We start from the raw sequence: 23,166 nt of genomic DNA, 5'->3' as shown, positions 1-23,166 counted from the left end.
TATGTGTATATGAATGTCCCAAATCTTTTTTAATAACAGCAAAAAAATCTGGAAACTGTTAAATTAAGCAATACTCAGACAATGGAATAATATAAACTCCTGAAAAATGTGTATTCTGGGTTGAACAGTGTCCCCCCGCTAAAATTTAAGTCCTTCTGGAACCTCAGAATTTGATCATATTTGGAAATAGGTTCCTTGCAGATGTAATTAATTAAAGATGAGGTGATACTGAAGTGGGGTGGGCCCTAAATTCAATCTACATGCATTCTTATCAGAAGAAGAGAGGCCACATGACGACTCCAAGAGGGAAGATGGCCATACAGAGTTATGCAGCCATAGCTAAGGATGCCGAGGACTGATGGCAACCAGCAGAACCTGGAAGAAGCCAAGAAGGATTCGTCCCTAGAGCCTTTGAGAAGGAGAAGAGCCCTGAAACACTTTGATTTTGGATTTCTAGCCTCCAAAACTGTGAGAAGATTAATTTTTGTTGTTTTAATTCGCCTGACCTTTGGTACTTTGTTACATACAGCAAACTTAGAAACTAATACAATGTTCCTAGCCAAAAATATTTACATAAGCCTTCCTTGTGTGTGTGAATCAAAAAATATTTTATATTTATAGATACAAAGTATAGGGATCTGCACAGCCATGGAAAAACTCAGAAGGATGGATGTATATTCAAGTTATTACCAGTGGTTGCCTGGGTGGAGGAGTTGGGAGGGGTAGAGGTGAGAGAATTTACTTCATTAAAAATATATTTTTGGATTTTCCTGGCAGTGCAGGGGTTAAGACTCTGTGCTTCCAATGCAAGGGGCACGGGCTTTATTCCTGGAAGAGAAATAAAGATGCCACATGCCATGTGGCACGGCCAAAAAAAGTTAAAAAGTGTATTTTCAAAAATAAAAATCTTATGTCTTTTTTTTGTCTTCATATATGTTTTATGTATTTTCCAAATAAAAATGTCTTTGGAGGGAATTCCCTGGTGGTTCAGTGGTTAGGACTCTGAGCTTTCACTGCCAAGGGCCCAGGTTCAATCCCTGGTCGGGGAACTAAGATCCTGAAAGCCGTGAAGTACGGTGGGGAAAAAAATAGATACGTGTATATGTAGAACAGAATCATTTTGCTGTACACCTACACACAACATTGTTAATCAATATGCTTCAATTAAAAAAAAAAAACATTTTTTGTATGTCTTTGAAGACCATGAAGACTCAAACCGAGAGTATTAACTTTTAATGCAGAGTTTAGTCATCGTGGAAGGCAGGCCCCTGAAGAGGCCCCTGACAGAAGAGGAACCTGGGCCAGGTTGGTGGCCAGCCAAGGAAGAGGGGAGGTGATGCAGAAAAACAATCCCCAGAATGGGGGTAGTTCATACACTCCATCTGAATTAAGGGGAGCTCATGCACTGGAGAAGGAAGTGGCAACCCACTCCAGTGTTCTTGCCTGGAGAATCCCATGGACAGCGGAGCCTGGTGGGCTACCGTCTATGGGGTTGCACAGAGTCAGACACGACTGAAGCGACTTAGCAGCAGCAGCAGCACTTCAAGAGGAAGAGCTACTCTGGACTTCTCTGCAGCCTCTGTCACCAAGGTGGATAAAGAATGTGCTCTTATTTGTTTCAGAAAGGGATTGAGGAATGGCTAAGCAGTGAAGTGACCAGGAGGAGGGGGCTGTGTACAGTTGGGGCTCCTTTTCCCCTTCTCACAGAATTTCCAACAACAAAAGGAGAAAAGACCAGACTTCAACTTGGCCTCCATCTGTCTGAAAAGGTTTTGTGTGCTGTGTGCTCTGTGAGCAAAATCTCACTCACGCTGGAAAACAGCCAACAGCACACAGCAGACCATCCCACACCACCCTGGTCCACGGCTTTTCTTCAGTTACCAAACACGCTGCATCTCACTTCTTTTCAGCCCTCCTCGGCGTCTGTCCACTTGTCCTCCAGCACCAAACAGAAAGGAAGCTGGATGGCAATCCCTAACTTTCTTTTGATTTCTAAGGCTTCCTTCCTCAAGGTATCCTCCTTATACTAAAAAAAAACAGTTGTGCCAGAGAAGTGAAACTCCACATTATTAGAGTTCGATAAAAGACAGGATCTGGATTCCAAATTTTCACTCTGATCACGGCATCGTTTCACTGTGTGAGATATCAAAAACAGTCTTGCGGACAAAACACAGCCTTGAAGGTAAGGAGGGCAGAAACTGTAACCTCCCAGGCTTCTCTGTGAGTTGGGCACTCTGCAGAACAGCGGCGAGCCAGGGCCTGTCAGGAGGCTTCCTGGTGCCTGAGAGTTGTTTACAAAGGAAACGCACCCAGGCTGGCTCGCTGTGAACAATCGTAACATACTCTGGAATTTGAAGCGGAGAGTCCTTTTACACAGACTATTAATCTGGCAAAAAGAAAAAAAAAAAAAATATATATATATATATATTTCTTTCCAGGAGCACAAAAACCTCCCTATGGGTAAAAAGGATAGGGAAGAAGAAAGACACAAAGTCAAGGCCAGCTCCGCGAGAGCAGGGTGCCGGAGGGGGACTGTTTTGTTCGCTGCTCTGTTGAGAACAGTGCCTGGTGTACAACAGGGTCTCGATACACACTCACTGAATGACTGACTGAATGAATGAAACTTTGACTTTTCAGAAGATTTAACGATAGGATTGGGCTTCCCAGGTGGCGCTAGTAGTAAAGAATTCGTCTGCGAACACAGGAGATGCAAGAGATTCGGGTTCGATACCTGGGTAGGGAAGATCCTCTGGAGTAGGAAACAGCACCCCACGCCAGAATTCTTCGCAGGAGAATTTCATGGGCAGAAGAGCCTGGTGGACTACAGTCCATGGGGCCACTAAGAGTCAGACATGACTGAGCACACACACACACACAACAATAGGATCAAGTCCATCAGGAGAAAAAAAATCAGATGATCTGAATTTGGAGAAAAATCTCAAAATAAGGATTAAATAAATACAATCTCATGATTTCTTAGATGTCTCATATTAGAAATGTACCTAAGAGAAGCCTGCAAAGTCCACAACAAAGCCTCTGTGACATTCACTGGTGCGTGCTCAGTATTTAATCAGGCTATGCTCCAGCAGCTCATTTTGCTTAGCACTTCCGGCTCCCTGGGCATGAGGCAGGGGTGAAGCCTTGACCTTGGCCAGGCCCCCTGCAGGAGTGGCAACAGGCCCAGAGGCACTTTCATACACCATAGGGATGGAAAGAACCCAAGAAATCATTTTGCCAACAGCTCTGCTGTCAGGAAGCAATGCGTATGAACAATTCCAAACTGTAGAGTTCAGCTATTTTTGTAAGTCCTCCTCGTACAGAAATTTGTCTCTAGATGTGAGACTTCAGCTTAGTCAGTCAACCCCCTTGCATATCAGCTCCCTCATCTCTGAAATATTAACATAAAATGTTAACTGCCTTACGTGATTGCTGTGAAGACTGGGGAACACCGGGTGCAGTACATGACACAGTGCCTGGTATACACGCTGTAAGTGCTGGACGGAGCTGTCGTCACTTTACTCTTTTATTTGCAAATAAATAGGTATGAGCACTGGCCTGGACTCTAAGTCTGATTAGAGTCATGAACGATCTACTATTCCGCAAACTCCTTAATACTGGGAGATCCACATCAACCACCCCTTCAAAGCTCATGGATACGTAACCTTCCAATTATGCAGTACACATACAGAGATGCACCTTCTAACTGTATGTGAGGAACTGACCCAGGCCTTCTCAGGATATATGAGTGTTACAATTAAAAATCAGAAATGCCCAAAGTAAACAAAATAGTTCAGTCTAATAGTCTAGTCAAGGCTATGGTTTTTCCAGTAGTCATGTATGGATGTGAGAGTTGGACTATAAAGAAAGCTGAGCGCCAAAGAATTGATGCTTTTGAACTGTGGTGTTGGAGAAGACTCTTGAGAGTCCTCTGGACTGCAAGGAGATCCAACCAGTCCATCTTAAAGGAAATCAGCCCTGGGTGTTCTTTGGAAGGACTGATGTTGAAGCTGAAACCCCAGTATTTTGGCCACCTGATGTGAAGAGCTGACTCATTTGAAAAGACCCTGATGCTGGGAAAGACTGAGGGCAGGAGGAGAAGGGGATGACAGAGGATGAGATGATTAGATGGTATTACCGACTCAATGGACATGAGTTTGGGTGGACTCCAGGAGTTGGTGATGGACAGGGAGGCCTGGTGTGCTGCAGTTCATGGGGTCGCAAAGAGCTGGACACGACTGAGCGACTGAACTGAACTGAACAGGCTGGAACCTGGCTTGTGTGAGGGCAAAGGGAGCAGACAGTAAGTGTGATGTGATGGAACGAGTGGCAGACTCAAGTTAAGAAACTAAGGTTCAAGTGCTAGTCTGTCATGTGTGACTGGGTAAGCAAGCTATTCCACCTCTTCCAGCCAGTGTTTCCTCTTTGTAAAACAGGGGCATGGAAGCAACCTAAATGCCCATCAAGAAAGGAATGGAGAGAGATGAGGCACACATGTACAATGGAATATTACTCAGCCATTAAAATGAATCAAACAATGTCATCTGCAGCAACATGGATGGACCTAGAAATCGTCACGCTGAGTGCAGTCAGTCAGAGGAGGAGAAAAACTGTATGATACCCTTATATGGGGAATCTAAATCGAAATGATACAAATAATCTTATTTACAAAACGGAAACAGACACAGATTTACAGAACAAACTTATGGTTGACAGAGGGCAAGATTCCAAGGTAGAGATCGAGAATTTGGGATGGACATGTACACACCGCTGTACTTGAAATGGAAAATTCCCAAGGACTTACTGTATAGCACATGGAATTCTGCTCAATGTTATGTAGCAGACTGGATGGGAGGGGAGTGTGGGGGAGAATGGACTCACGTACATGTATGGCTGAGTTCCTCTGCTGTTCACCTGAACAATCTCAACACTGTTAACTGGATACACGCCAATACAAAATAAAAAGTTAAAAAAAAAAAACAAAAAAAAACAGGAGTATGTACCAGATCAACTCTAACGTTCCTTTTGAGCTCTAAGACAATGATTTTAGGGAAGGATAAAATCCAAGAGGACAGACGGCAGGGTCAAAATGGATATAAAGGTAGAAGGTGGGAGATGGGGGTGGGAGAGTGGGTAAGAACTAAAAATGTAAATGTGAAGGGAAAACTATAGTTTAATAAGAGAAAGGACTGGGACTCTCTGGTGGCCCAGTGGCTAAGACTCAGAGCTCCCAATGCAGCGGGCCAGGGCTTGATCCCTGGTCAGGAAGCAGAACCCACACGCTGCAACTAAAGAGCCTGTGTGCTGCAACAAAGGCCTGGCACAGCCAAACAGAATCAATCAATCAGTGTTTTTCAAAAAAGAGAGAGAAAAGGTTAAGTCAAATAGTAAGTCAAGGTTTCCCTGGTGGCTCAGTGGTAAAGAATCCGGTAAAGAATCTGCCTGCCATGGTTCCATGACTTACCAGCCTTGGATTCTCAGGCAAGTGACCTAATCTCACTGTATTTCAGTGTCTTCTGTAAAACAGACATAAAACCAGAACCTGCTGCCTGGGAATATTGTAAAGATCAAGTGAGCCACCACATGGAAAGCCCTTTGAACAGGGCCTGGCAACTGGCAAGTACTAAGTAAGTCAGCTTAGTTATTTTCTGCTACAGAGTGGGGTGTCTACATGACTCACCAGAGTCACCTCATTCACCCTATGAAGAGGATTCAGGGGCAGGGTTTCCTACCCAAGGCTGAAACCTAGGAAAACAAAACCCCACTTCTGTTGCGTTTGTTCCCTGGGCAGAGTCAAGAGGGAAAGCCACCAGCGGTCGGGAGGAGACCTAACAGCACCGGTGTGGCGCGTCTGGAGTCGCCGCTGCCCCTGCAAGGAGCGTCAGATGGTCGCTGGGGGCACCAGGCAGCCCTTAGGGAAACAGCACGCTGAAGGGCTTTCTGCTGGGGAGCCACGCTCACTTTACATTCTCCTTCTACACTGACTTTGAAGGTACTGCTAAGTAGTCCTAACTGAAAGGCCGCTGCTTTCTGGTACATGACAACAGGAACGATAATTTATGTGTTTTGCTTTTCTGGCCCTCTTCCAGGACCAGCAGTTTGCATTTCTTTTTTTTTTGGCCTCCCAGGATGTGGGATCTTAGTTCCCTGATCAGGGATCAAACCCATGTCCTTTACAATGGAAGCTTTGAGTCTTAACCACTGGACCCACCGGAGAAGTCCCTGCACTTCTGTTATCTAATTCTCCCCAACATGTTTCCATTCACCCCTTATTTCATTATGCATTCTTAAGCTTCCCTCCAAATGCTATGCAAAATGCTATTACATGTCTACAGCTTCCCAGAATTATGAGACATAGGAAAATAGGGTAACAAATCTCTGTTTACAAGTAAAAGCAGCTTTGTAGTAGAATCAACAACATTAAAGACCTAAAACCACACCCTTCCAATGCTCTCTCTTTACAAGTGCACTCTAAGGACTCATTTTATTTTAATATGCAAGGCAAAATATTCATTTGGAGTGGCCAAACAACCTGGCTTGTTGAACCTGGCTTGTTGACAAGACACTGATGTTTCTTGAATTTTTAAACTCTGATACACAGAATGAGCAATCACTGTCCACTGACTATGTTTTCTTAACTCAAGAGTCTGTGGAGATGTAGTTTATAACATGGAGAGAAAGAAAGTAAATGCCGTGAACCTGGTCCTAAACACTGCGGACTTCCTCCCACGTGCCACAGAGCAGACGAGGAGCTTTGGGAGGCTGGGAGGGGAAGACAGGACGGGGGCCGGTGCATCCGAGGAAGCAGGGCAGGCTGGCCTCACTGACCAGTTTCTCTGGCTTTTTCCCCACGTGCTCTGGACCTCCCTGATAAACAGTTGGAGCTCTGTTGATGACATTTCAAAAATAACCTTCCCAATAAACATTAGAAAGTTAAATCTGGAATTTAAAAGTCTAAATATATGAGTTGATTAAAAAAAAAAAAAAGACTTATGAGGTGGGGTTTTTGTTTTACAATGTTCCCTTCCTCTGATTTTGATATAATTCTGGAAACCTCTTAAGGATTTCCCCAAGTGTACAAAAATAGCTTTCAAAGGAGACCCAAACCAAGTGATGATTTTTATGACTGATTAGGTCTTGGCTTAAAGAGTAGCACTATGATTATAAAGCTTGGTTTCAACTACTAACTTTTTTTTTTGGAAAACAACATTGAAGAGAAGACATACTTCTTCAACAGTTATTTTGAAGCCTAAGGTTTCAGAACATGGTTATACAAAAAGTTCTATAATCCATTTGTGGTGTTAATGTACATATTCCTTCACACAGGCGAATAAGATAAACAGATAAAATAATAGATGACTAAAATAAAATCCCCAAATAATATCCCCCTATTCTTTCTCAAAAAGTAAATATCAAGTCTTACTGCATTACACTATTTTCAAAAAAGCAACTCCTCAAATGGTCTATCTGACCAGGAATTCCTGTGCTACCACTGCATTGTTACTAAAGTGTTTCTTAAATTCAACTTATTGGCAAAGTTGTATACTTATGAGCACTATGTAAGTGAATCATGAAACAGAAAAGATTCAACTGAAAGAGAGGGATACACCTAGACAAAAACCTAGCCCAACAGGCTAAGGACTATTAAGGGGTTGGACTCAGATGCTTTCAATAAAGCGATAGCTACTTATTAAAATATCTATTATGGATAGGGACCATAGGAGGGAAAATGGTAAAGATACACTCAAATCCTTCCTATGAGGAAAAACTCTCATCCCCAACATGTGTGTTTAAGAATCAGGGGGCTTGAATTTGACGACACCAGATGTGTTTCTCTGACAAGTTTCTTCATCCTCGGAGCCTCAGTTTCTCAATCTGCAAAATGGGGTAATAAAACCCATTCACAGAGTTTTACTGAGGATGGAATTAAATGAGACAACACAGCAAAGTGTCTCTCATTAGATGTCAATAAATGTGACCTTCTTTCTCATGACATACTGCCAAGAAAGCTGTATCTAATAAGTAGTGAATACAGTGCTCTACCTGGAAAGGGTCTGTCTTCCTTGCCCCCACGCAGAGGAACTCCCTTATTTTCTGGCATATACTTCTTGGTAATGGGCAAAGACATCAGCCGGATGTGATGGATGAGTGAGCGCCAGGTGTAAGCTCCGGAAAGCACTGGTTCAGGTGCTAATGGGCTGAAAGGTTGAACCACAAAGTAGGCAGTGAGCAAGATTAATCCCAGGGTTATGAAGACCTACAAGGAAAGACAGGAAATGGATTAATAATAGTCCCAGCAAATGAAATACTTTAATGCCAAGGGGGAAAAAAACAAAACAAAAGGCATCTTCTACTATGTCCAATGTGTTTTAAGAACTAATCCATTTTCATAAACAAGCCATTGACATTCACTTCTGAAAGGATTTAAAGCTTGACAACTGTGACAACTGCAAGGCTCACCAAGTTTGTATCACATGGATCAAGGGCCATGTTCACCATTTAAAAATACATGCAAATACAGCTATCCATAAGTACACAGCTTTCACCTACAACATTTAACAGAAGAGTCAAGTTTCCTAATCATATATGGTAACAAAGAGTAAAGGCCAATTGACTCATAGAAAAAACCAAGGTTCAGTGGTGGAATCAGTCAGCAGTAATATCTGGGGAGAATGTTGATGGGTCTGTGCTCTGTCTAAGCTATTTCCAAGTTTTTACCTTGTACATAGCTAGAAGGAGTGGATATTGGGGTGGCCCCCTCTGAGGTTCATTCTTCTCCAGCAGCTGTCTGATAAATTTTTCAATTGCCTTCTCTGACATGCCACACTGATGGCCCGTCTGTCTTACCAAATCAACAGTCTCTGAGAGTTTGTCATAAATGCTGAGCTCATTAGCAGCAAGATCCATGTCTTCCAATGCAGAGTCTCTGAGAGACAGAGAGAAAATAAATGTAAAAAGATGGTTTCTTTAAAGTACTTCCTTCTCAAAGTTACATCCTTTAGAACAGTACTTCTCGGCTACCTGTGGGGAGGGACCAGTTCTGTGTTTTTCCCAATCCACTGCTGACCAATTCTTTTGTAAAACATAATGAATATGTCGAGATAATGTCAAGATGTGGTACAAATTTTTAAGTGTTTCTTAATTGTGGGCTAGTAACAAAAATGGTTTACAGACCAGCATTGGTTCCCAAACACTTTGAGGAATACCAGTTCAGAGCACAAAAACAAATCCTTAATGGGACTCTGAAATGCTAGTGCCTGTCCAAAATGATTTTTTTTTAAATAAATATTTGTCTGTGTTGGGTCTTAGTTGTGACACTTGGGATCTATGTCGTGGCATGAGGGATCTGTTAGTTGAGGCATGTGGGATCTAGTTCCCTGACCAGGGATCAAACCTGGGCCCCCTGCATTGGGAGCGAGGAGTCTTACCTACTGGACCACCTGGGAAGTCTCCCAAAAGATTTCTGAAACCAATCACAGGAGATCTGCTACAGGTAATTTACTAAAATAAAAAGAAATAGACTACAGAAAGTGTTATTGATCAATTACTTCCTTCCTTTCACATCAAATGAACCTTTTAGCAACATGAGAGGAGGAACTGATCACTGAAGGCAAGATTTACTGAGGAACCTGCTGATATGCTTCGTTCCTGGCTGAGCAAGCATTTCAGACAACACAAAACCACGGCATGGGAGCACTTCACACTTGGCAGGCTGCAGTCCTCATGCTTTTCTGCAAACAGAATTTTAGACAACAAAGGGCATTTCGTTTGTATTTTACATGTTTTAAAAACCTAAGATCTATATAACTTATTTTAAAATTCAATTTGTGTTCTCACACTTATTTTAAAGCCAGGCCGTTTCACAATGGCCATACAATAAAAGGCAAAAAGTAAAGGCAATATAGAATTCTCCCTGGATCACTTGTAAAACAAAATAAAGCACTTCTCTTTAAAAAGCACTTGGGCTACGGAACAGTGTTCTTCTTCATTTATAGGAGGAAAAAACTTTCCTGGTGGCTCAGACGGTAAAGCATCTGCCTACGATGCGGGAGGCCTGGGTTTGATTCCTGGGTGGGGAAGATCCCCTGGAGAAGGAAATGGCAACGCACTCCAGTACCCTTGCCTGGAAAATCTCATGGACGGAGGAGCCCGGTAGGCTACAGTCCATGGGGTCACAAAGAGTCAGACTTCACTTTCACTTTTTCGTAGGAGGAGAAACAGCCCTTGGGATCCACGCTGTCTTCTGTTGGTTGGGAGTTTTGCTGTTGTTGTTTTCATAACGCACAGGGTCCTCTTATTTCACAGACTTCATCCCTAAGGTGTTTCTAACATGGAGAAGCACTAACATGGAACAACTCTATCCCTTCCGTGAGGAGATGCTGCCCTCTGTAGAGCAGAAGAGTCAGGAAGCTCCACAGAGGCAGCGGCCTGCGCTCCACAGGCCAGCACACACCCCGGTACAGCTCCTCCTCGAACAGTGCCCTAGCCCTCAACTGCCTGCACGGCAGGATCACCTAGAGAGCTTTCAGGAATGCTCATACCTGGGCCCCAACCCAAGGCTGACCAAGTCAGAGTCAGACTTCGAACAGTGGGTTAACAAACAGGTAACCTAGATTCTGAGGACTGGAGGGGTCCCCCACACATTTTAGGGGACACAATCTTTCTCCAAACTCTCTGCCGTTGCTCAAAGAGTTTTTTTAAAGACCACATAGGGCTTCATTTTAAGATTCAGGTAAAAGGGTGATGAAAGTCTATTGTGTATTTTCGGGAATTCCGTGGTAGTCCAGTGGTTAGGTCTTGGCTCCTTTGCTGCTGGGGGCTGGGGTTCAATCCCTGGTAGGGAAACTAATAGTCCATAATCTGTATGGCATGGCCAAAAAAAAATAACAGAAAATAAAATGGATATTTTCAACAAATGGTGCTGGAACAACTATATATCCACATGCAAAAGAATGAAGTTGGACACTTCCTTACACTACAGATAAAAATTAATTCAGAATGGATAGAAGACCCAAAACTAGAAAACAAAGGGGGATCTTTGTAACACTGGAGTAGGCAATGGCTTCTTAGATAGGATACCAAAAGCACAAATAGCTAAAGAAAATTAAATTGGACTACATCAAAATTAACAACTTTTGTGCTGCCAATGATACCATCGAGAAAGTAAAATGACAACCTACAGAATGGGGGAGGGTGATGTTATTTGCAAATTATATATCTGATAAGGGACTAAGAGTCAGAGTTCATAAAGAATTCTTAGAACTCAATTATAAAAAGATAAATACCCAACTAAAAATGGGCAAAATATCTAAATAGATATTTCTCCACAGAGGATATACAAATGGCCAAGAAACTCATGAAAAGATGTTTAACCTCATTAGCCATCAGTTCAGTTAAGTTCAGTCGCTCAGTCGTGTCCGACTCTTCACGACCCCATGAATCGAAGCACGCCAGGCCTTCCTGTCCATCACTAACTCCCGGAGTTCACTCAGACTCAGGTCCATCCAGTCAGTGATGCCATCCAGCCATCTCATCCTCTGTCGTCCCCTTCTCCTCCTGCCCCCAATCCCTCCCAGCATCAGAGTCTTTTCCAATGAGTCAACTCTTCACATGAGGTGGCCAAAGTACTGGAGTTTCAGCTTCAGCATCATTCTCTCCAAAGAAATCCCAGGGCTGATCTCCTTCAGAATGGACTGGTTGGATCTCCTTGCAGTCCAGGGGACTCTCAAGAGTCTTCTCCAACACCACAGTTCAAAAGCATCAATTCTTCGGCGCTCAGCTTTCTTCACAGTCCAACTGTCACATCCATACATGACCACAGGAAAAACCACAGCCTTGACTAGACGGACCTTTGTTGGCAAAGTAATGTCTCTGCTTTTCAGTATGCTATCTAGGTTGGTCATAACTTTCCTTCCAAGGAGTAAGCGTCTTTTAATTTCATGGCTGCAGTCACCATCTGTAGTGATTTTGGAGCCCAAAAAAATAAAGTCTGACACTGTTTCCCCATCCATTTCCCATGAAGTGATGGGACCGGATGCCATGATCTTTGTTTTCTGAATGTTGAGCTTTAAGCCAACTTTTTCACTCTCCACTTTCACTTTCATCAAGAGGCTTTTGAGTTCCTCTTCACTTTCTGCCATAAGGGTGGTGTCATCTGCGTATCTGAGGTTATTGACATTTCTCCCAGCAATCTTGATTCCAGCTTGTGTTTCTTCCAGTCCAGTGTTTCTCATGATGTACTCTTATAAGTTAAACAAGCAGTGTGATAATATACAGCCTTGACGTACTCCTTTTCCTATTTGGAACCAGTCTGTTGTTCCATGTCCAGTTCTAACTGTTGCTTCCTGACCTGCATACAGGTTTCTCAAGAGGCAGGTCAGGTGGTCTGGTATTCAAGGAAGTGTAAATCAAAACCCCAGTGAAATGCACCTCTCACCCACTGGGATGGCTATAATCAAAAAGTCAGAGAATAACCAGTGCTGGCAGTGGGACTCTTGTACACTGCGAGTGGGAACGTAAAATGACGCAGCAGCTTTGGAAAAGTCTGGCAGTTCCTCAGAAACTCAAATACAGAGCTACCACAGGAGCCAGCAACTCCACTTGTAAGTATGTACCCATGATAATTTAAAACAAATATCCACACGAAAACTTGTTTAAGTCACAGTATTCATAAGAGCTCAAAAATGAAAGCAATCCAAATATCCAAGAAAGGATAACAAAATGGATTTCAATAATATTCATACATCAATAATATCCACAAAATGGAATATTACTGGACAATAAAAAGGAATACAACATTGACACATACTACAACATGACTGGAGAAGGCAATGGCACGCCACTCCAGTACTCTTGCCTGGAAAATCCCATGGTCGGAGGAGCCTGGTAGGCTACAGTCCATGGGTCACGAAGAGTCGGACACGACAGAGTGACTTCACTTTCACTTTTCACTTTCATGCACTGGAGATGGAAATAGCAACCCACTCCAGTATTTTTGCCTGGAGAATCCCAGGGACAGAGGAACCTGGTGGGCTGCCATCTATGGGGTCACACAGGGTCGGACACGACTGAAGCAACTTAGCAGCAGCAGCAGCAGCAGCAGCTACAACATGGATGAACCTTGAAAATATTATGCCAAGTGAAAGAAGATAATTACATGACTGAATTTATATGAAAAGTCAAGGATGGGCAAAATAGAGACAGAAAATATTAGGGGTTGCCTAGGGGAGGGGGTGGGGAGGAATGGGGAGTGATTGTTAATAGATACAAAGCTATTTCCCGGAGTGACAAAAATGTTCAAAACAAATTGTGATTGTTGCGCAACTCTGTGAATAAAAAAATCCCATTGAAGTGTACATCTTAAATAGGTGAGTTTCATGGCATACATAAATTATATCTCAATAAAGATATTTTAAATGTGTATTTATAGAATTTGAACTTATCACTGTTGTAGCATTTACTATACTCACTGCTATGATTTGTCTAAGTCACTTGGCCTATTTCCTCATCCAAAAAGCATGAGGATTGAAGCAGAATGTTTTTAAAGTTTCCGCTGCACTCAATATGCCAGCAAATTTGGAAAACTCAGCAGTGGCCACAGGACTGGAAAAGGTCAGTTTTCATTCCAATCCCAAAGAAAGGCAATGCCAAAGAATGCTCAAACTACTGCACAATTGCACCCATCTCACACACTAGTAAAGTAATGCTCAAAATTCTCCAAGCCAGGCTTCAGCAATATGTGAACCGTGAACTTCCTGATGTTCAAGCTGGTTTTAGAAAAGGCAGAGGAACCAGAGATCAAATTGCCAACATCCGCTGGATCATGGAAAAAGCAAGAGAGTTCCAGAAAAACATCTATTTCTGCTTATTGACTATGCCAAGGCCTTTGACTGTGTGGATCACAATAAACTGTGGACAATTCTGAAAGAGATGGGAATACCAGACCACCTGATCTGCCTCTTGAGAAATTTGTATGCAGGTCAGGAAGCAACAGTTAGAACTGGACATGGAACAACAGACTGGTTCCAAATAGGAAAAGGAGTTCATCAAGGCTGTATATTGTCACCCTGTTTATTTAACTTAAATGCAGAGTACATCATGAGAAACGCTGGACTGGAAGAAACACAAACTGGAATCAAGATTGCCGGGAGAAATATCAATAACCTCAGATATGCAGATGACACCACCCTTATGGCAGAAAGTGAAGAGGAACTCAAAAGCCTCTTGACGAAAGTGAAAGAGGAGAGTGAAAAAATTGGCTTAAAGCTCAACATTCAGAAAACAAAGATGATGGCATCCAGTCCCACCACTTCATGGGAAATAGATGGGGAAACAGTGGAAACAGTGTCAGACTTTGTTTTTCTGGGCTCCAAAATCACTACAGATTGTGACTGCAGCCATGAAATTAAAAGACGCTTACTCCTTGGAAGGAAAGTTATGACCAACCTAGATAGCATATTCAAAAACAGAGACATTACTCTGCCAACAAAGGTCCGGCTAGTCAAGGCTATGGTTTTTCCAGTGGTCATGTATGGATGTGAGAGTTGGACTGTGAAGGCTGAGCGCCAAAGAATTGATGCTTTTGAACTGTGGTGTTGGAGAAGACTCTTGAGAGTCCCTGGACTGCAAGGAGATCCAACCAGTCCATTCTGAAGGAGATCAGCCCTGGGATTTCTTTGGAAGGAATGATGCTAAAGCTGAAACTCCAGTACTTTGGCCACCTCATGCCAAGAGCTGACTCACTGGAAAAGACTCTGATGCTGGGAGGGATTGGGGGCAGGAGGAGAAGGGGACGACAGAGGATGAGAGGGCTGGATGGCATCACTGACTGGATGGACCTGAGTCTGAGTGAACTCCGGGAGTTGGTGATGGACAGGGAGGCCTGGCGTGCTTCGATTCATGGGGTCGCAAAGAGTCGGACACGACTGAGTGACTGATCTGATCTGATCTAGCTCTAAAATTCTAGGGGTATATGACTATTTCTGGAAGTACAAAATGGTAATATGATACTGAATACACACACTTCTCGCAAGCTGTATATCCTTCTTCCCTGAGATTCTGATGCCATTTCCCGAGATACCAGAAGGATAGTTACTAATAATTTAATGAAGTTTCTACGAGCACATGGCGGGTCTTGGTAATAAGCCTTCTTTTTGTCTTTGCTAAAATCAGTGGTTCTCAACTAGGGGCAACTCTCCTCCCCCTTCCCCCAGGGGTATGTAAAAAGTTTGGAGACATTTGTGATTGTCACACTTCAGGGGTACTACTGGCATCTAGTGGATATGATGTTAATTAAACAACCACAACAAAAAATCTTGTCCCTTTAGGTCAAACTAGCAGAGCAGCTCCCTTGCTAGGATCTGTTGAAAGTCAACCCTCAACACAAGGGTTTGTATTAAAAAAACAAAAACAAAGAACTTGCCCCTTAAAAAACAAACAAACACAAAGTCAGGGTTAAGCATCAAGTATATTCATCTAGACTAAGTGAAATCAGCTGAAGCTTGATGGCAATCCCTTTCTCTCTAGTAAGAAGGTCCAACTCTGGCAGAAATGAGCTTTGCCACAGAGAGAAGTTTCGATGAGTGAGCTCGACTCTTAACAGTGGCTTATACCTGCAAGGGCATAGGCAGAATGACCTACAGAGTTATAAAAATCAAGGTATCATGCAACACCCTTTATACACCGAAATGCCAGAAGCCTGGGAGTGGGACCCAGGTGTGGAAGTTTTCAAACCTCTTTCCTGCTGATCACAGGCACACCCCCAATCAGGAGACACTGCTGTGGAACAGTACTTCTCAAGCAGGTGATTCTGCTCCCCAGGGGATGTCTGGAGACCTTTTCGACTGTCAAAACTGGAGGGGTACTCAATGTTTCCCAATGATTTTTTTCTTCTCCATGCCAACTTCAAAGTCCCAAGAAGAGGGAAACCAAAGGGAACAGAAAGGAAAACCTGGAATTTCTACTTTCTCTCATAGTCACAACTCATGTCTCACAGCAAATCTCCTAGGCTTGTATTTACTTCTGATCTTGAACAAAACAATTTCTTACGTAACAGATTATCATCTTCGGTGGGGTGGACACACATTAGTGCACTTGGCAATAGACTGTGAATGATACATTTTTCTCCAAATAAAGCTATACATCAACACACACAAACAAAAGCTGTAGGGGGCACTACAGCATCTAATGCAGAAAGACTAAACCTCTTACGATGCACAGGACAACTCCCCATGACAGAGAGCTCAAAACGCTAAGAGTGCTGAGGTTAAGAAATCCTGCTTTCAAGAGAGGCCTGGGGGAGATAAGCCAGGGGGCTATTAATATCTGAAGGATTACTTAAGGAATAGAAGGAGGCAACTGACAACTCTGAAGGGATGGTCTCCACAATTCCTTCTGAGTCTCAGTATAGGAAAACACAGGACAGAGCCATAGCTGGTAGAATGACTCCTACAGAACTCACCAATAAAGACGGTTAAAGCAGAAGACAGGATAAGAGGTCAGACAAAATGTACATTTCTCCTTTATATGTTTAAAACAGAATTTCTCTATTGATATAAATATGTTCTGAACACTGATACGACATCACCCTGAATGTCAAATCCAAAGCTGTTTCCCCAAATAAACAGCTATACCATCTAGGCAACTCTAAGATGCAATACTGACTCATCTAGTTAAAACACAAAAGCTGTATTCAGAAAGAAAGTTTCAAAAGCCCATCTAAATATTTCCCAATCTTCAACTACGGTAGGAACATACAGAGTACCTAACAATAAATTTTCTTTTTCCACATACTAGGTTCTTTAGTATTATGCTAGCTATGTAGTATGATAATCCATTCTTCAGTGTTATGAATATATTCCATTCTATTTTTTCCAATGATTCTCATTGATTGAAGACGTGTTTCATTAAACCAGAAAAAAAGGTTATCATTGAATTGTAATAAAAACCAAATTCCACATTTAAAGGAAAGATAAATGATAACACATTAAAATGATACAATTTAAAAGAGGAGCAATTTAAAACTGTAATAACTGCTTTAAATTTACAATTAAGGGAATTCCACTTTTTTGTACTCTTATCATCAACGTTCCTCTTTCTGGACATTTCTGCTCATTGTGACTTGAAGAGTCTAGTGTTTTCTTTGCTCTCTGAAAATATACTGTTGTTCTCTCAATTTTTTATTTTGAAAAATTTCAAGCCTCTAGAAAAACTGTAGTAGTACAAAGAATGTTTGTATATCCTTAACTTAGATTCACCAATTGTTAACAAACATTTGGTTATATTTACTTTCTGTCCAACTGTCTTTTTTTTTTTTTTACCAGAACCATTTGAAACTTATTAATGTAACACATCATGAAATCACTTCTAAATGTTTCAACATGTACCTCCTGAAAATAAAAGTATTATTCTACATAACCATCAGCATCATTGTCATACCTATTAAAATTAATAATTCTCTAACATTATTTAATATCTAGTCCATGGTCAAGCTTTCAAAAAAAAAAAAAGAAAGGAAAGAAAGGCCATACAGCTTTGTAGAAATCTAGGCACCAACCAATGATCACATATCACAGTTAGCTGTTATGTCTCGTTGGTCTATTTAAATCTACAACAGATGCTGGTGTTTTTTCTGGCCTTTTATGACACTGACATATTTGAAGCAGGAACCCCCAGATTTTTAAACCTCGCCTCACTTTTTCTAGTTTCTATGGTTTAAAAAAAAAAAAAAAAAATTCTTCCTCTCTAGATTTCCAGAGCTTATACTCTTCCTCTTTTCAAAGTTAAGCTCTCAAACAAACAAAAAGTTTCACTTCCTTCTCGTTTCTCAGGTCTGCATTTGTTTCTTTTCCCCTCACACCACCGATACTGCTTTCACTAAGGTCACCAAAGGCTTTCTTCACATGCCAAGTCCAAAGGACACTTTTTCAGTTATCTCTTTGCAGCAGCTGCCATTCCTATCCATTATCTCCCTCAAGTGCCCTCAAATCTTGGCATAATTCTCTTGTTCTCATTCTCTCGGAATGTTGGCATTCATCACGGATGTCCTTGACTGTCTCATTCCCTCCATGGCTTTAGCCACCAGCTTTAGTGATTCCTAAATCTCTTCACCAATCTGCTGCTGCTAAGTTGCTTCAGTCATGTCCAGCTCTGTGCGACCCCATAGACAGCAGCCCACCAGGCTCCCCTGTCCCTGGGATTTTCCAGGCAAGAACATTGGAGTGGGCTGCCATTTCCTTCTCCAATGCATGAGAGTGAAAAGTGAAAGTGAAGTTGCTCAGCCGCGTCCGACTCTTCGCGACCCCATGGACTACAGCCCACCAGGCTCTCCTGTCCATGGGATTTTACAGGCAAGAGTACTGGAGTTGGGCGCCATTGCCTTCTCCACTTCTCCAATCTAGAGCTCTCCAAAACTCAAGACCCATCCATCTAATCAGCTACCAGACATCCTGGCCCAAATTTCTTATAGTCTCCTACGTGTTATGTGTCCATACCTGACTTATTATTTTTCCCCTGCAAACTGTTTATCCTACTATATTCCTTTTCTCAAATAATGGAAACATCAGTTTTCCAAATTTAAAACCTCTCCTCCTGCTTCCTCATCCCCACCGATGAACCAATCACCAAATCCTCAATTTTATATCCTGTATAGCTCTCACATTCATCACCTCCTCTTTAGCTCTACATTAGTGGCAGTCAAGGCCCTCAACATCCCTCCCATAGACCATCACAAAGATATTTTAATTTCTATAGTTCCAACCCCTTTTCTCCTTTCTGAGCCAGTCTCTACAAATTATTTTTCTAAAACACAAACTGGCTTACATTGCTCATCTATTTAAAGCACTTTAGCACTTTCCTTGACTTCCCACGCCCGGCTAGGGAATAATTTAGCATGGTGGTTAAGAATACCAGCACTGGAGTCAGAAAAAGCTGAATTCAAATACTAGATTCTCCATCTATTGTGTGGCCATGAGACACTGTCTTAACCTCTCTAAAGCCTCAGAGTTTTTATCTATAAAATAAGGATAATTGTGTCTTTCCAACCATGTTGTAAGCAATTACAAGGTGATATATCTAAAACATTTGTCTTATTACCCAAATTAAATACATAATAATTACAATAAGATGAAGTCCAAATTACTTAGCATGACCCACTGGTTACTGCCTATCTGTTCAGTCTCGTTTCCCATTCTTTCCTCACATTCTTTGCTGCCATACTATTTCACACCTTTCTGCTTCTGTACATGTAATTTTCTGTTTACAAAAACTATCCCCCTGTGCTTTGTCCAATGAGTGAACACTATTTCTGCCCTTTGAATCTTGGCCCTTCATTTCTGCCCTTTGAACCTTAAACACAACCCTATTACCCTGTATTACATCTATTCCTTGTCTCCTTGCCACGAAACTGTTCCTTGAAAGCAGATTTTTTGGAGAAAATAACAACACAAACTAATAACAGACATGGAAATTTACCTCAGAGATATGGAACCTTATCACTGCCTGTTGAACAATTTATAGAAAACACCTAATCATTTTGTTCACAAACTAATGGTTATTTTACTTCTCATTTTTTAAAAATACATCAGCCTAATGAGAGTTTAGGTGAACAAGATAGGAACTTCACACTTGGATTTTTTGTGTGTGTGGAGCTTTAAGTAGCTGTGGAAGAACAGGGATTTGAACTGAGTCTTGAAAACTGTTTTGGTCTGTAGCAGAAAGGGCAAACAGGGCCTGTGGTATTCGAATTGGTGGATGTGAACTTCAGTCAAAACTTCAATGTAGCAAAGCTAAATTTAGGTTAAAGCATGTCCTTCCTTAAAGGGAAACTGTCATAACTCAAACAAGCAAATTTATTAAGGGAGAGATGTCCATGGAAGATTCCACTGTGGGAACAACCAAATGAGCAAATAGGAAAAGACAGAAATTATTCTGGAAGTAGTCTCTATTATGAGTGAAAGTGTTAGTCGCTCAGTCTGTCTGACTCTTTGCAACCCCATGGACTGTAGCCGGCCAGGCTTCTCTGTCCATAGAATTCTCCAGGCAAGAATACAGGAATGGGTTGCTGTTTCATCCTCCAGGGGATCTTCCTGACCCAGGGATTGTACCCACTTCTCCTGCACTGCAAGTGGATTCTTTATCATCTGAGCCACCAGGGAAGCCCCTATCATGAGGAGAAGGCCAAATACCTTAAAACTGGTGTACTGGCAAATACCAAGTATATGTAGGCTCTTAGACCAGAAAAGAGGTGTGGCTTGCAGGACTAATGATCTTAAAATACTAGGCAACATGAAGCAGGCAAATTTCCTTGTTCTAAATGGAGATTACAAACAGCTCATTTAATCAAGCCAATAAACCAAGTCATATTCCTTTCTGAAATCCGAGATGCCATGTTTATCATATACCAAGATCACATTAAAAAAAAAAAAAATTCCTTCCCTAACAATTATCAGAAAAAGATGTTTCGGAGTGGGGCGGGAAATCTACTGTAAATATTCAAAAAAAAAAAGACAAATCTGAAAGGGCAATGAAATATAGACTTTGCTAGGACCGCTGTTTTGGTCATATTGTGACCCCGCGAAACAAGTTCATTTAGGGCGGAACTCTCGGAAAAAAGGGAGAAGTCTTAAGAAAGTTGACCCCGGGGAGTTGGTGAAGGGTGCTGTCAGTCCGCAAAACGCCAAAGGCTCAAAGAAGAGGTCAGCGCAGGGCCACGAGTGGCACTGGCGCGGAAAGGTGGGCTGCGCGAGGATTTTACAGACGGGTGCGGCGACAGTGTTGTCACGAAGCTGCCTCCCCCCTCCCGGCCTCGGGCCCCAATCACTCACACGCTGAGCCCGCGCCCCCTCGGGCTCCTCCCGCCTCGGGGACAGCAAGCCTCCGGGCGAGGAGGATAGGCCGACAACTTCCTACTTCCGGGCGCGCGACCCGGAAGCAACTCCACAGGCGAGGCAGCGCTTCTTCTTCCCGCCGGAAGCTTCCGCCAGAAGTAGATCAGGCGATGTCTCGGAGAACTTGGGAACTATCACGAGATCTGGAGAGTTCGGCTTCTTGCTCCCCCTGGCGGCCAGTTCTTCCCTCTCGGTCTTCTTCAGTCCTTGCTGGCTGTCTCTTTGTGAGTCAACAATTACTCTCTGCCAGACATTACAAAGGGAGAGGGCAATGGCACCCCACTCCGTACTCTTGCCTGAGAAATCCCATGGATGGAGGAGTCTGGTAGGCTGCAGTCCATAGGGTCGCTAAGAGTTGGACATGACTGAGCGACTTCACTTTCACGCATTGGAGAAGGAAATGGCAACCCACTCCAGTGTTCTTGCCTGGAGAATCCCAGAGACGGGGGAGCCTGGTGGGCTGCTGTCTATGGGGTCGCACAGAGTCGGACACGACTGAAGCGACTTAGCAGCAGCAGCAGACATTACAAAGGACTTTATATTCGTGAAACTGCTTAAACAACCTTCATTTACCCTCTTACTAACCTACCTGAAGTTTATGGAAAGGTTAAATTGCTCGAGATTACACTGGAAACTCGCTCTGTTCAGATTCTGATCTGGAACATGCCCTGCGTGAATGTTGAACTGAACTGGATAAGGCATGCCTGCTTAGTCATGTCTGACACTCTGCGACCCCATAGCCTGTAGCCCTCCAGGCTCCTCTGTTCATGGAATTCTCCAGGCAAGAATACTGGAGTGAGTTGCCATTTCCTACTCCAGGGGATCTTCCTGACCTTGGGATTGAACTCGTGTCTCCTGCATTGCTGGCTGATTCTTTACCACTATGCTACCTGGGAAGCCCAACTGCATAAGGAAAAATCTGAGACAAGCATTTAGACAGCGATGGAATGTGGCACCAAATTAAAGATCAGGAAGAGAGAAGGAGAGTCTACTACAGATAGGATGAGTAGAGAGGAGACGAACAAGGGAGATTGGGTGAAGTTTGGTAAAGCATTGCAAGGAAAAAGACTAGCTTGGGCAGAAGTCTGAAAGTGGGAATGCTGATTCCACATATAAGGCTTGGATAATAAAATAGTCCAAAATCTGACTGGAGAAGTCAGTGAGTGGTCAATGATGAAGGGCCTTCAAGCTCAGGCCAAGTGATTTGGGATTATAATAGGCAGAGAAACCATTTAATACTTCATGGCAATATCATAGTATTTCAGATGAGGGCTTTGGCTGCTGTGTGTAAAATGGATTACTAGAGGGAAACCAAAGGGCAGGGAAGCTCCAGCAAAGGAGCTTCTGAAATAATCCTGGTGTTAAAGGTCTGAAACAGCAGTGGGAATGGGAAGAAAGGAATACAATTTGGGAACCTTTGGAAAAAAGAGTTGACATTGTTTGATGATGTGTCATTTACAGGGAGCAGAGATAAAGAGGATGATCCTTAGGATTCCAGCTCAAAAAATGATGTTATAGTTTTGGATTATGTTGTTCTAATTATGATGTTATAATTTTTAATAAGGGATATTTATTCAGAAGACACATTAAACTTAGATACAGAATAAATGAAGTAAGTACAAGCTGCAATCTAATAGTGAACTTAGAACAGGAATCTAGGCCTCTTTGTCAACTCTGCCATGAAGCCACTGACACCTAATGTTCTCTTGGGAATAAAAAGTCCAACCAAAACTGAGCCTCTTGAGTAAGGATTTTGGAATGAGCCAGCAAGGTACTGTCTTATGCTTCTGTTAAACCCCAATGCATCCTCACCATGCCCTAAGCCTCCCAAGATATGTAGTAAGGAACTACATAAGGTCCAGAGAAAGGAAACTCAGATAACAGACTGGACCAACAATGAAAACTTTCTCATCCAACTCAAAGGCCATAACGAGGGCACAAACACAAGACTGCAGGAAGTGTAAATTAATTATACCTTACATTAGCACAGCTTTCATCAGTCTAAAATGTAATTTTCTTTTCAAAAAAATAATTTTATTCATTTATTTATGGCTGTGCACAGGCTTTTCCCTAGTTGAAGAGCAGGGGCTACTCTGCGTTGCAGTGCGTGCACTTCTCAATGTGGTGGCTTCCCTTGTTGCGGTGCATGGGCTCTAGGCGCACAGGTTTCAGTAGTTGTGGTTCCCAGGCTCTAGAGCACAGGCTCAGGATTGTGGCACACGGGCTTAGTTAGTGAAGTTAGTTAAGGTGGTGCGTGGGGTCTTTCTGCAACAGGGATTGAACC

The 23,166-nt window shown here is 42.6% G+C and overlaps 1 protein-coding gene across 7 annotated transcripts in view; it reads right to left on the bottom strand.

The window, feature by feature from the left end:
- Positions 1-20,877, bottom strand: part of C23H6orf89 (chromosome 23 C6orf89 homolog) — a 40,360-nt gene extending 19,483 nt beyond the window's left edge. Inside the window, exons 1-5 of one of the 7 annotated variants that reach the window (XM_059880545.1) lie at positions 20,820-20,877; positions 12,806-13,116; positions 9,426-9,728; positions 8,716-8,923; positions 8,041-8,254 (exon numbers count right to left, since the gene is read on the bottom strand). In XM_059880545.1, coding sequence (XP_059736528.1) covers positions 8,041-8,254; positions 8,716-8,904 — 403 coding nt within the window. In that variant the 5' untranslated portion in view covers positions 8,905-8,923; positions 9,426-9,728; positions 12,806-13,116; positions 20,820-20,877. Of the gene's footprint in view, positions 1-8,040; positions 8,255-8,715; positions 8,924-9,425; positions 9,729-12,805; positions 13,117-20,819 lie in introns of those variants that run through there. The other 6 variants (XM_059880546.1, XM_059880547.1, XM_005223360.5 and 3 more) reach the window with 6 other exon arrangements.
- Positions 20,878-23,166: the final 2,289 nt, after the last annotated feature.

Source organism: Bos taurus, chromosome 23, assembly GCF_002263795.3.
Source record: "Bos taurus isolate L1 Dominette 01449 registration number 42190680 breed Hereford chromosome 23, ARS-UCD2.0, whole genome shotgun sequence".
NCBI lineage: Eukaryota > Metazoa > Chordata > Mammalia > Artiodactyla > Bovidae > Bos > Bos taurus.
The sequence above is the reverse complement of the archived record's forward strand: the minus strand, read 5'-3'. Positions and strand labels throughout refer to the sequence as shown.